Genomic DNA, 14425 nt, shown 5'->3' on the forward strand with positions numbered 1-14425 from the left:
AGGGAAAGGAGGGGCAAAATCTTAAGTAGGTTCCACACTCAGCGCAGCAGAGCCGGATGTGGGACTCAATCTCACAACCCTGAGATCATGACCCAAGCCAAAATCAAGAGTCAGTTGCTTAACCTACTGAGCCCACCCTGGCGCCCCCTAAAACTTTTCTCAAATCAGTATTTTCTTATCTCTAGCTATGCTATACACTGGTGATAAGAAATCTGAAATCATCTGTACAACTTCTTTTACTTACCCTAAAATTACCTCTTTAAAACATCATACTATGAATCTAATTTCTAAATTGGTAAATAAATATTATTTACCCTATCCATGTATTTATTTGATCATGTCTTCTCCAGTTCAGTTTTTTTAAAACCTTTCTCATACAGAAGTCCAGTCTTTCCATTTCAAATATTTAGTTATCTAGATTCCCTCCTGATCTATTTGTCGATTACTTATCAGACTAAAAACAGTAATCCAAGCAGCACTCAGCAAATGAAGCCATTGCTGCACTTTACATATACCTTTTGTCTCTTTTAATCACCCTATCCCTTCTTTAGCCAAACTTTGTCAACTATAATGGAGGCATTATTTTCCCCTTTGCAGGCTACAGACCAGTCTAGTCATAACCATTCCAAACTCCCAGTCCCGTGAAGGCTATCTCAAGGACCAACTCTAATAATACCAACTTTGAGTGCTAATTTTGACTACTGCTGATTGAAGACCATGCTCTATTGAAGAGAAGGGAAGCTCAGGAGAGTATAGATGAAGCTTCTACCTGAGAGGACTAGGAAGGGCCCATAACGTCTCTTCACATAGTAAAGCAACAATTATAAACCAGTAAAGGCCAGGCACAACATCCTTATTAGGCTTTGTTTTCCCAACATCTTCATGCACAACACATGCTTAACAGCACAAGAAATGCTAAACAGCAACTGAACAACCCTCTTCTGCCCTCTTATATAATTAGAGGATTAAAAAAAAAGACTAACCTCAAATTCAGTAATTCAGTCCCCAACACCAGACACAGAACCACCGCCAAGAGATTATCTAGCTTCTCCTTACACACCTCCAATGACAGGAAACATACTACTCATGAGACAATCCATTAAATTTTTAGAAAATTCTTTATAATATGCATCCAAATCTGTCTCTCCATAGTTTCGTATCCAAAATGACCTTTGAAGTCAGACCAGCGTCTGAATCTTTGGACATTCACTGGCTCAGAGATCTTAGACTAACTTTTTGAGCTTCAGTTTCACTACTAAAAAAAAAAAAAAAAACCAACTCTGATCACATAAGATTACAATAAATGGGACAACAAATATAAAATGTCTAGCATAGTTGCAAGATATAGTTATTTAACAAGGGTTCAAGAAATATTAAATGGCACCCCCCTACCCTTATCTACATTTCCCTTTTCTACATGACAACCTTCCAAATATTTGCAATGATTGTTCAAATTACACTTAAATATACCCTTCAGGCTACACAGCTCCAGATTCTTCTGTCATTCCTCTTATAACGTGATTTCAAATGTCTTTTCCATGCTGGTAATCATTCTCTGGATGAATTAGAATTTATCAACATTAAAAAAAAACACACAATAGATATTTATATTCCTTTTACTTTGGATACTTCATACAAATGAAGGACAAAGGGGTTTTAAGGGGCAGCTGCAAATATTTTTTAATTCACACTATGCTTAGAGTTAACTACATAATTTTTCTTACTAAACAAATCACACCTCTTTACTTCTTTTTTCTTCTTCTTTTTTTTTTTTAGAGAGGAAGTGAAGTGGGGGGAAGGGCAGGTCAGTATAGGGAATCTTAAGAGGGCCGCAGGAGCCCACCACCCTGAGATGATGACCTGAGCCAAAATCTAGAGTTAAACACTTAACTGACTGAGCCGAGGGGCCCCTTTCTTTTCTTTTTTTAAAGAAATACAGCAGATCCAAAATATGGGAAACCCTTTAAATTTTCTTATCTAAAGTTTCTAGGTACATTTGATTACATAACAGAGCTATGATTAAAAAGAACAGCCATATGACTCAAATAACTTTTAAAAAAAATCTTCGTTTTGCTCATGTAGTAGAAATTATTTGGGTTGCCTACCTAGAGCCCCTGTCCCCTTCTTCTAGTTAAACACATACACACATGCACACACTTGGAACTCTGTTATTCCACCAGTGTTCTCAATCACACAATCATGCCTGCCCGATTTCTGAGGTAGCCCAGTGATTAGCTGCAGGGAGAACAAAGATAAAAAGTGTTGATCAGAAGGGATACACATGGACACTGAGGAAGAGAGTGTTCTCTATTTGCTAGCGCTAAGAATGTAAGTCTAGCTTTATAACTACACAGAAGATATAAAGCACACAGAATCAAGTCACCATGACATCACCTAAATCCCTAGATTCAGCCATGCATGAAACCACCACAACTTGGCTTTCCAGTTACATGGGCCAGTAAAATTCCCCACATCTGCCAACTTTTTGTTTTGCTTAAGCTCACCTGAACTGTTGCTGTGGCTGCAACTGCAAGCTTTGAAAGTTGTATCCAATTTCATAGAGGCAAAAAAAAAAGTACTAAAGATGTAGAATCACAGATTTTTAGATATGTAATTTTTTTTTCTTATATCCCCATCAGTGAGAATAGCATCTAGCACACAAAAGGTGCTCAAGTATTGTTTTTTGATGAATTAAGAGATCACAGTGATCATCTAATCCAACCTCCCCATGTGATAGTTGAGTTCCAGAGAGGTTAAGTCACAAAGCATGTTGGTAGCAGATCCAAGACAACTGCCTTGGTTGGGCTTATGGCTCTATTAACAGCTCTTTTCACTGTTATGTACTAACATGATGAAATATAGTCACTTGTTAAAACCATAAGATAGCAGGGACACCCGGGTGGCTCAGCAATTGAGCATCTGCCTCCAGCTCAGGGTGTGGTCCTGGAGTCCTGGGATCAGAGTCCCACATGGTGCTCCCCTCCTCGGGGAGCCTGCTTCTCTCTCTAGGTCTCTGCCTCTGTGTGTCTCTCATGAATAAATAAAATCTTAAAAAAAAAAAAAAGATAGTAAAATCTACTACTTTTCACTTCTTTCCTAATATCAGGCCAGAAAATCCTCACGCTACTACACAGCAGCTTAGCTAAAAGAGACAGGGAACACTATTGCTATAGAAGCCTCAAGACTTTGGCACTTCCCTCCAGGGCACACATCCTTTAACTTTTTTATTGCCCAGGGGTATAGTTACCATGCTCACTGTCCGCCTCTAAACTTTTCCTGTGGGAGCTAAGCTAACAAAGTGACCTCATCTCATCTCCCATCCCACATTCATCCAACAAGCCATCACAATATTCCTATGCATCTTTGTAATTCAGATCCTTAAAGTAGTGTATCATAAATTCAAACTAGATTCTCTATATGATATATATCACTAGGAAATCTTAGGATCTACATTTTTATCTTGGCATTTTGCCATCTTGTAAGTCTATTTATTAAGAAGTTGAGAAATAAATTCTCACATCAGCAAACAAACCACTTTAACAATCTGATTTGCCTGTTTACTCACCAGCACAATACAGTGAATGAAAAACTTAAAAGCCTCCAAAATGAATTAGCACTCTATAAATGTTTTTTGATACCAGTCTTTTATAAAAGATCTTTTCTATGTAACCTCCCAATTTAATTCCTCAACTGGTTTTGCCAAGTAAAGTCCTAATATTTGTAAGTCAAACTGCTTTTTTAAAAATAAGCAGATATGAATGCCTGGGTGGCTCAGCGGTTGAGCATCTGCCTTCGGCTCAGAGTGTGATCTCTGGATCCGGAATCGAGTCCCACATGGGGCTCCCTGTAGGGAGCCTGCTTCTCCCTCTCTCTCTGTGCCTCTCCCGAATAAATAAATCTTAAAAAAAAAAAAAAAAAAAAAAAAAAGCAGATACAGGGGTGCCTGGGTGGCTCGGTTGGGCATCTATCTTTGGGTGGTCCTTTGGCATCTATCATGGTCCCGGGTCCTAGGATTTGAGCCCCCACATCAGGCTCCCTGCTCAGCATGGAGTCTGCTCCTGCTTCTCTCTCTGCCTATCCCCTCATACTCTGCTTTCTCTCTCTTATACTCTCTCTCAAATAAACAATCTTTTAAAAAAATAAAATAAAGCAGATACAGAAATATACCATTAATATGATCTTGAAGGTCATGACTGCTAAATTTAAGACTACTCACTCTACAAGAATAAAGTAATTGTATAATACATAGCACAAACCTCCATAATCCAGCTTTGCGCAACAATGCAGTCAAGTGGATATGAAACACTCTAGGAATTTTTGATCTTCAAATTAAGTACAAGAAGCCATAAATCTAAAGTGTCTTATTTCTCATATCCAAATTCATTTCTTCTTTTCCTAACTCATTTGTCTATACACCTTAAAACAACACGATCATTCACAATGATCAATTCATCTTTAAATTATAAGTATCTATAAAAATACTCCTTTTCTTTCTTTTTAAAGATTTGAGTGAGAGCACACGTGAGAGGGGAGGAGCAGAGGGAGAGGGACAAGTAAACTCCCAGCGTAGAGCTTGAGGGGAGACTCCTTGATCTCACAACACTAAGATTAGGACCTGAGCCGAAATCAAGAGTCAGACATTTACTGAGCCACCCAGGAGCCCCATCACTGCTTTTCTAAAATACGGTCGTCTTTAAATCTAATCATTATTAAAGCACTCATGGAAACTTAATTATCCAAAGCAAAATAATGTAAATCTTTGAAGTCTTTGCATCTTACAAACCTCCAACTGGAGTGGAAAAGCTTGATTATTATTGTATCTATCTAATCTACATTTACTGTTTTTAACAGTTTGACCATCAGGTATTTATTTCTTCAATGGCTGGAGGTTGAGCCAAATCCATTTCAGTTAGATGAATTATCATACTTCTGGCTGATGACGCACTAGACATTAAACTTCTATCTAGGGAATGTCTATCCTAATAAAATTTTATTATGTACAGGTTTCCATAGTTGCAATAATTTCAAAATAGTACCAAAAATTACACGAATAAAAAAGCTTAAAGACAGGAAAAATAAGCCTTCATTAGATTTCACAGTACAGTATTGGATTCTACAGTTGAATAAAAGCAATTCACTCTCCCCTAAGAAACAAAACTGTAAGATAAACAAAAATTAGAATTTTTAACTTAATCTGCATATGTTAGTTCCTGCCTGGGTAATTTAAAAGCGGCATTACATTAATCACTCAACTACATCAGGTATGGAAAGATTCAACTTTTTATATTTTACAGACTAAGCAAATTCAAGAGTAGTTGTTAACGGACTTTCCCCAAAGGCACATAGATTGTATGCTAGCTAAGACTTCTGACTCTCCTCAAGCCTTGCCCAGTGCTATTTCCACTGCCAGATACAATTCACTTTGGATATGTTAATTATATATTATTTTCTTACCAACATCCAAAATAATACTATTGCCCTAATGTTTAATCAATTTTTCAAAAAAATTTTTTTCATAAACAGATTAAAGTATCTTTCCAAGACACTGAAGGGAGATATTTCATGCTGCTATGCAAAAAACTCAAGACTTTTGGCAAAAGAAATACACTGATCCGTGAGATCCATCTAAAATATCTGTTACAGGGCAGCCCCGGTGGCGCAGCGGTTTGGCGCCGCCTGCAGCCTGGGGTGTGATTCTGGAGACCCAGGATCGAGTCCCACATCGGGCTCCCTGCATAGAGCCTGCTTCTCCCTCTGTCTGTGTCTCTGCCCCTCTCTCTCTGTGCCTATGAATAAATAAATAAAATCTTTAAAAAAAATAAAAAAATAAAATATCAGTTACAATATTCCTGTTTCAATTCCACAGTGAAATGGTCTTTGAACTGAAACTTTAAGAAAACATGCATTTCTTTTATTCGCATGTTCAAGTTACATTCTGAATATTCCAAATACCTAGGCACAAAAATCAAAAGCTATTATTTAGCCAGGAGGAAACATTTATTTAGAAGAAGAAAAAGTTCCTTTTTTTTCTAACGTGTTGAAACCTGTTTGGCATTTGGAAACTCTTAACACGGACTACCTGACCAGAATTTTTTACGTAAAAATTCAAACTATTACTAAAGACCTATATAATTCGCCTCTTATAAAAAGTGAAAACATCCTAAGTAGAATATGTGTGCACAATTTTTTTTAAACTTCAGGTAAAGTTTCCTTTCAAAAAAAAAAAATCACAATTGTGTTAAATGTTTGAAGGACATCTAGGCTATTAAGACCCCTTAAGGGCACCCAAAAAAGGGCGACAACTTGCTTTGCTTTGTTTCCTTACAGTCATGCAACTGAAGCCGAGTTACTACTACTACTAGCTGTGGACCAGACGACTGTTCACATTCCTTCTGCCTCCAGCTAACAAGAGCAACAAGAATGCAGGAATGTGTGTTTAAGGCAGTCACAGTCCTGTTCCTCCTTTCGTGGGGCAAATGTGCAACGAGCAAACGGCCAATGAAGAACTAAGGCGATTTTAAGATTTTACTTAAAAACAAGGGCGGTGTTAAGACCTTACCAACACTTTTTTTTTTTTTTTTTTGAAAGAAGGGCTAAAACCTGTACTAAGAATCCTGCAACTGGGTAGGAAAAAGGCATGCACGCGCGCGCCATGCCTGCCAAGAGTGAAAATTTTGAAATTAAACCTCCAGAACTGGGGCGCGACCTGTCAGTGGCCCCAGGCGGAGAGGGACCCCGGCGGAACCCACGCAAACCGTCCCGCGGCCGAGCGGGGCGCGCGGATGCTGCGGGCTCGGCGGCAGGAGGCGGAGACCGAGGGTCGTGCCGACGCCCGCCCGCCCGCCCGCCCGCCGGCGGAGTTGAACTAACAAAGAGCGAGCGGCGCTCGAGCGGCGCTCGGGAGCCCCCCGGGCGCGGAAGCAACGCCGCCCCGCCGCCCCGCCGCCCCCGCCGCCCGGCCGCCCCCGCCCGGCCCCCCTCCCCGAGTTCAGGGCCGGCGGACGGGCGCGCGCGCGCGCGCGGGGCCTGCGGCCAGGCCGGAGCCGGATTCGCGGTCGGGATGCGCGAAACAGGTAGGGCAGACAGGCTAATCCCGGCCGGCCCCGCGCAGCAGCAGCAGGGAGGGGGCCCCGGGCGCGCGGAGGGCCCCGCCGCCCGGCCCTGCTTCCCCGGGAGCCGCCAGGCACCGCGGACGGGGCGCCGCGCTTTGTTACCGGCTGAGAGAAGCTCCGGCCGGCGCCGCCGCCGCCGCCGCCGCCATCGCCCCCGCCTCGGGGCGTCGCTTCCCGGCGGTTCTCGCCCTCTTCGGCCGAGTAGTCGATCTCCCCCTCCTCGGTCTTGAGGCGCTTGGCCTGGCTCTCGTACTCGCGGTCCTCCTCGTAGGTCTCCCTGGGAGAGGAGGAGGAGGAGGACATGGCGGCGGCCGGAGGGGCCGGCGGGCGAGCGGGTGGGGGTGGCGGCGGGGCGCGGGCCTCGGACGCCGCCGGCCGGTCCCCGCCACTGGCCGAGCCTCTCGAGCGAAGGTCCGCGCTGCCGGGCGGGCCGCGGGAGCCGGGCGGGCGCAGAGGGCGGGCGGGATGCGGGGGGCGGGGGGCGCCCCAGGAGGCGGCTCCGGAGCGGCCGCTCCCCTTTATTACGGAGCCCACATTCAGCCTCTCCCTCCTCCTCCGTCTCTGCTTCCAGCCCCGGGGAGCGAATCTAAGGATGGGGACGCGGCCGGGGCTTCCGGTCTTCCCTCCTCCCCTAATCCGCTCCCCGCCGCCCAGGCCGAGCCTCCGCCCCCGCCCTCGCGGCCGCCGCGCAGGATCGAATCCAGCCGCAGCCCGCGGGAAGCGCCCCCCGGCCTGGGCCCCGCTCCCTATTGGCAGGCGGAAAAGTCGACCGGGCTTCCCATTGGCCGTAAGGACTGTTCGTCAAGAGCCGCCCACGGCTCGGCCCCGCCCTCCTCCCTGCGCCGGGCCAACTCGCCGCTGGCCTGCGAGTCCCGAGCGCGCAACGCTCGCCGCGCGCTGCCCGGGAGCCGTTGCTGCGCGGCGGCCGTTAGCGCTCCTGGATTCTCTCTCGCGCCGAAGCCGGGCGGGGAGGGAACCCCAGCGGGCCTCGAGGCGTGCAGGGGAGCCGGGGCTGCGGGTGTTAACCGCCCTCCCGCTAATTTAAATGCTCTTATTCTCTTGACAAGAGGGTGGGGAAAACCTCTAAACTCCCTGCAGAGAGAGCTCGCACGGCCCTTAAAAACTACAGAGGCCGACGGGAGGAGAGGGTTTTTGGAACCATGAAAGGAGGCTTCTCTCTCTCTCCCTCTCTGTTGTGTGCAAAATCGGATGAGAGTGGGCGCACCCTCTCCCCGCCCCTCACTAGATATTTCGAGATCGGCCGTCTACATTTAGCAAGGCGCAGGTGGACGTCAGTGCGACCCGTTATAGCGTTTGTCATCTAGGCCTCTCTTTCCTGACACTTAGGGGGGACCGCTGTGTGTAAATTCCTGCGTTTTAAATCCTCCGTGCGATATGTCATCCTTCATCCCAACCCTTTGCTCTCGGGCTGATGAATCTGTTTCAACGTTATCGTTTATTTTTGAAAGATACAGAAACTTAGGAAAATTCTGTTTCTCCCTCGGGCCAGGACTCCTTTCCTTCGTGGAGCCCCGAGGACTCTTCCAAGCTTCTAGTTGCTGCTTTCTCTCTCTCTCTCTCTCTCTTTTTTTTTTTTTTTTTTTTTTTTTTTGCAGGGCCCTTTATACTTCACCTCTTAGAGTGTTCTGTTTTAAAGACTAGAAACGCTTGAAGACGAACTGTGCTGTTGTTTTGTTTTGTTTTTTTTTCACCTGCTGTGCAGATCCCTGGCATAAGTTAGACACTCAACAATGCGGAGTGAGTGGTCCTTGGGAAATAAAGGTCCAGTATCTGTCGGGAGAGAAACTAGCAAATCTAATCTAACCTAACTGCCCTATGTGACTTAACCCTCGGAGGGTTGCCTGGGATAGAGACCCCTTAAGTGTTTGCATTGTCTTTATCTTTCCATGCTCTTCGAAATGTGGCTCTTCCTTTCCTAACCTTGTGGATTGTTTCCTCCTCCCACCTTGTTCTCCCTCATTTCTAAAGTTATTTCCTCCAAAAAAGCCATTTTTATTTATTGCTGGCAGTGCTTTAACACACACTATTTTTTTACTTTATAATTTACACTGCCTGTCATTTTGGGAGGAAAAAATGGAAGCTTTTCCCAGCACCATAGAGCTTATAATCAAATTTGTGTGCAGCTGCAAGTGTACACTGACAGAACTAAAAAAAATTTAGAAATTTATTTTTTAGATTAAGATAGAATGGAAGTAGACAAAAGAAATACCAAAGAGGGAGCTGCAGTGCTGGCCACATGAGGAAATATTACCACAGAGCATTGGGAAGAATGAAAAGAGCCAGAAGGAAGGCCTTATCCAAACTTTCCAAGTATTTTATAGTGATAGTGAAAATATTCTCAAAGCCTACCTCCAACTCCTAGATTATACCAGGTTAAAATTCAAGTCTCACACCAATCCATAAGGAAACCCAGCCTTGCGAAACCTTGCTGCTATACTCAGTGTTTACTAACAGAAGGTGGGAAGGAATATGTACCAGCATGAAACTTAGTTCTTTTTTGGAATAGGTCACACCAAACTGCTCAGTAAAAAAAAAAAACTGAAGAAGTAAAACATAGAAAGTCTGTTTAAAGGACATCGATCCGTACTTTGACCACAGGTTATCTGTGAGCTTATTGCTGATAAGTTGTTCAGTGACAAGTCCTTCGATAAGGAGAATGCTAGCTAGCTTATCACTCTACCATGAGAAGAGCTAAAGAAGGAGGGCATAAATTATACTCTGCATGATTTAACTTAAATGAGATAAATTACACACCTCCCAGGAGCCAGAAATGCCTAAGAAACCCAGTAACAGCTCCTAAATGCCCTGACCATCTGGAATTTCTTTTGCACTACATCTAGCCTCAGGCCTTTGGCTGATTGTCTGAATGCTTGATTGGATTGGATGCTCTTGATTAGGATAAGAAACAGCCATGAACTACCATTACCACAACTCAAAGTGGATTCAGAGGCTCTACTAGAATGGGAGACAGGTCTAGAGCAGCCCTGGGGAAACTGATAGTCAAGGTCTTTAGTTTTAAATCTCAGTACTGACTGTAATTTATAAGATAGTGGGGGATCCCTGGGTGGCTCAGCTGTTTAGCGCCTGCCTTTGGCCCAGGTCTTGATCCTGGAGTCCCGGGATCAAGTCCCACGTTGGACTCCCAGCATGGAGCCTGCTGCTTCCCCCTCCTGTGTCTCCTCCTGCCTCTCTCTATGTCTATCATGAATAAGTAAATAAATCTGTAAAAAAAAAATTATAAGATAGTGTGCTAAGTGATGAAGGGACCAGAAAACTATATGAAATCATCCCTGCCTTATCAAAGCTTGCAGTCAAGTCAAGGAAACAAGACACATGTAATAACAGCCATTCACAGTGTGCTGGGTACTATGCTAGCCACTATACAGGTCATGTCAGCAAATTCTGACAGAAGCCCTCTTACAGGCATTATTATTACTTTGCCCATTTTACAATTAAACAATCCAGGAAGGGTTAAGGAGGACCTGCCATAAAGACCAAGCAAACCAGAGAGTAAGAATTAGAACCCAAGCTATCTGATTCCAGATCCAGTACTCATCAAGAAGAATGATTTGTTTTAAATTTACTGCCACAAACACAGATCTTATACTCACTTATCATGATACTAACTTATTCACTAATTTCTACCAGGGCTTATGTAGTAGTAATTCTAGAAAGGGATGAATAGATTATAGTTATCATCATTTTTATTAGTATAAGGAAATTTAATTGACTTCCATAAGAAATTACAAACAAAGCTGTTTTAGTGTTCATTTTTAAATTTCTATAGAAAAGGCTCAGAAATCAATAGAGAAGTATCTTTATTTTCTGATGGATACATCATATGAACAACTGGTGATGCAAACTGAACTTTTCATACCCAAACTCAATTTCCAGTATTGCAACTATTTGACTGAATATACAAAACTTTGTTTTCTGCCTCAGCTTTTTCAAAATCAAATAAAACCCTTATGCACACCTTATTTGTGTGCCACATTTCCAAAGAATTGGAACTATAGAGGTATATTTTCATTAAAACCTGTTTAACAACAACAACAACAAAAACCTGTTTAACACAGGGACGCCTGGGTGGCTCAGCGGTTGAGCATCTACCTTTGGCTCAGGGTGTGATCCTGGAGTCCAGGGATCAAGTCCCATGTCGGGCTCCCTGCATGGAGCCTGCTTCTCTCTCTACCTGTGTCTCTGCCTCTCTCTCTGTGTCTCCCATGAATAAATAAATAAAAACTTAAAAAAAAAAACCTGTTTAACACAAAGCCCAGAGACAAATCAATTAGTTCCTATGAAACTGTCAAATCGCAAGTATGTTTGTGATGATATCATTTCCGTGTTTGACAGAGATCCCCCAAGAAAGGGCACTGTGTCCTGTACCCAAGCTAACCCCTTTAATTTGATCTACATTTGGTTTGTTATGGTGAAAAGCCACAGTTCCAAGTGGATGCACCCTGTAGGAAGTGCTTGAGCACTATTAACTCGCTGTGCAGTCAAGTGTAACCACAGTGGTATTCTCTTTTGGGCGCTATCATCATGCACATCTGCTTTGGGGCTGGAACTACTACCTTATTCTGCCTCTTTAAAAAAAAAAAAATTGTGATAAGTCAGCAAAAATAAAATAGATTTACTTTAGAGGACTAGCTCAGATACTAAATAATGATGGGTAAAATTCAGATTCTTACGATCAGTGATAGCCACTTAGTCTTAGAAATAATACTTAAATTATTTCCACTTCTCTCTAACTCCTGTGAATTGAGAGTGCTTTAGACATCTTTAAAATTTTTTAATAAGCAGGAAGAGTAAAATCATAGCATTTCTATCCCCAGTTGAGAGCAAATAGAATTTATCAAAGTAAATTCACCGACATGAAAATATAAAGATTAACAAGTAGTTGCTCACACTTAACAAAATGGTACTAAGTGCTATGGATCATTCCCAATGGTACAGAACATGAAATAATTGGGAGTAATCAGTATTTAGTGCCTTTTTGTTAAGTAGAGCTCTTGGTTCTTTTCTGTCTTTTTTAACTTAAGAAAAATAAAAACTTCTTGGAAACACCCCATTTCACCCCATCAAGGAAGTTTCCTTAGTAAGAAAGTTACTAATTCACTCATTGTTTTTCCCGATCTTTGATGCTGCAACCACTAAAAATGACAAGGAATACTAAAGAGAACACATAAACTAGGTTTTTAGACCTTTTTTTTTTTAAGATTTTATTTATTTATTCATGATAGACATAGGAGGAGAGAGAGGCAGAGACACAGGCAGAAGGAGAAGCAGGCTCCATGCAGGGAGCCTGATGTGGGACTCCAGGATCGCGCCCTGGGCCAAAGGCAGGCGCTAAACCACTGAGCCACCCAGGGATCCCCCCCCCCCACCTTTTTTTTTTTAATTTACCTTTCCCGCCTTCAGCTTTCTTGGTCTGGCAATGTCTTTGCATTCTGAATATGTTAGGGGGCATTTGAATCAAATGGAATGCATTTTTAACAGAATTGTATAATCGTTTCCCTTGATACTATGTACTTTCGGAAATTATTGTGGCACTTTCCTCCACCACTACCCCTAAGATCAGAAAATCAATAGATCATCTTTAAGACAAGAAAAGAAAAGAAGAAAAAAAAAAAAAAGACAAAAGTGTTTGGCCCATGCAGCCTAACCACAAATCAGCTATTGAGTTTGGCTAGACCTGTGCCATCCAGTGCAGTGGCCACTAGTCACACATGGCTATTTACATTTAAATTAGTTGTAATTAAAGAAAATGTAAAATTCTATTTCTGAGTCATACTAGTCACCTTTTTTTTTAAAGATTTTATTTATTTATGATAGACATAGAAAGAGAGGCAGAAACACAGGCAGAAGGAGAGGCAGGCTCCAGGCCGGGAGCCCGACGCAGGACTCAATCCTGGGGCTCCAGGATTGCGCCCTGGGCCAAAGGCAGGCGCCAAACCTCTGAGCCACCCAGGGATCTCCCTACTAGTTGCATTTTAAGTAACCAATAGCCACATGTACAACTGGCTGCTGCTTTGGATATGCTGGACTGGACTGTAGCATAGGACCATATCTTATTCATCTTTTTGTGTTCTCATCACCTACAACTGTACATGGTAGCCACTGACTAGACACTTGTTGGTCTGAGTTAAGCTCTCCTTCTCCTAGCTTAAGAAAAGGAAGCACATAAAACGTGTAAGTTGTGCAACTTAGGTATATGTATATGTCTCAAAGATTTATCCATAATTTGATTTGCTCCTCACCCATATTTGAAATGAGATCATTTAAAAGATATGTAATTACATTACATAAAATGTAAATTACAAATTACATTAAAAATGTAATTACATTTTTCAGCCAACTAAGCTATATTTTATACACTAGATATACCAAAATGCGTATGATTTAAATTTGTCAACCAATTGTATTAAATGAAGCACATCTATCAAAAGATTTCTTATTGTGAATATTTTTCAAACGTGAAAATTCTTCTCACAAAGTAGTCACTCTCTGACTTATCTCTAAGAATGCCATTACATTGGGGTACCTGGGTGGCTCAATTAGCTGAGTGTCTGCCTTTGGCCCAGGTCATGATCCCAGAGTTCTGGGATCAAGCCCCACGTCCTGCTCCCTGCTCAGTGAGGAGCCTGCTTCTTCCTCTGGCTCTGCTGCTCCTCCTCCCATTTGTGCTCTTTCTCTCAAATAAATAAATCTTTAAAAAAAGAATGCCATTACATGATCATCAGAATTTCCACTGAATTGAGAATAAAGCAAACAAAAGTATTTTTTAAAGGTGCTATCATAAGCATCCTATATTAAAAGTCCATAGGATAAATTTACTATTATTACTAATTATAAATAAATAAATAAATAGCACTGCATAGAACTTTACTATGTACAAAGCAGTTTCATATACATTGCCTGATTTGATTCTCACAGAAACATTGAAGTAGAGCAAGTCCTTACTGTCTCCTTTTGACAATGTTCAGAAAAACTAATCTTTTGTCTCTAAATTCCCATCTTCTTTCCAGTATATCAATGAGGACATATGAACTGTTATTTATGGGGATTAGTTTGGCATTGGAACTTTTAATTTTTCTGTCCTATTTGGATGGGACTACTTTCTTAGGAATATAATTTTGGGGCAGCCCGGGTGGCTCAGCGGTTTAGCACTGCCTTCAACCCAGGGTGTGACCCTGGAGACCCAGGATCAAGTCCCACGTCGGGCACCCTGCATGGAGCCTGCTTCTCCCTTTGCCTGTGTCTCTGTCTCTCTGTCTCTCTCTCTCTCTCAT

At 42.6% G+C, this 14425-nt stretch overlaps 1 protein-coding gene across 1 annotated transcript in view; it reads right to left on the bottom strand.

The window, feature by feature from the left end:
- HNRNPLL (heterogeneous nuclear ribonucleoprotein L like) overlaps positions 1–7722 on the bottom strand; it is a 39171-nt gene extending 31449 nt beyond the window's left edge. Inside the window, exon 1 of the mRNA XM_055327190.1 lies at positions 7215–7722. Coding sequence (XP_055183165.1) covers positions 7215–7415 — 201 coding nt within the window. The 5' untranslated portion in view covers positions 7416–7722. The remainder of the gene's footprint in view (positions 1–7214) is intronic.
- Positions 7723–14425: the final 6703 nt, after the last annotated feature.

Source organism: Nyctereutes procyonoides, unplaced genomic scaffold (assembly GCF_905146905.1).
Source record: "Nyctereutes procyonoides isolate TBG_1078 unplaced genomic scaffold, NYPRO_anot_genome, whole genome shotgun sequence".
Taxonomy (NCBI): domain Eukaryota; kingdom Metazoa; phylum Chordata; class Mammalia; order Carnivora; family Canidae; genus Nyctereutes; species Nyctereutes procyonoides.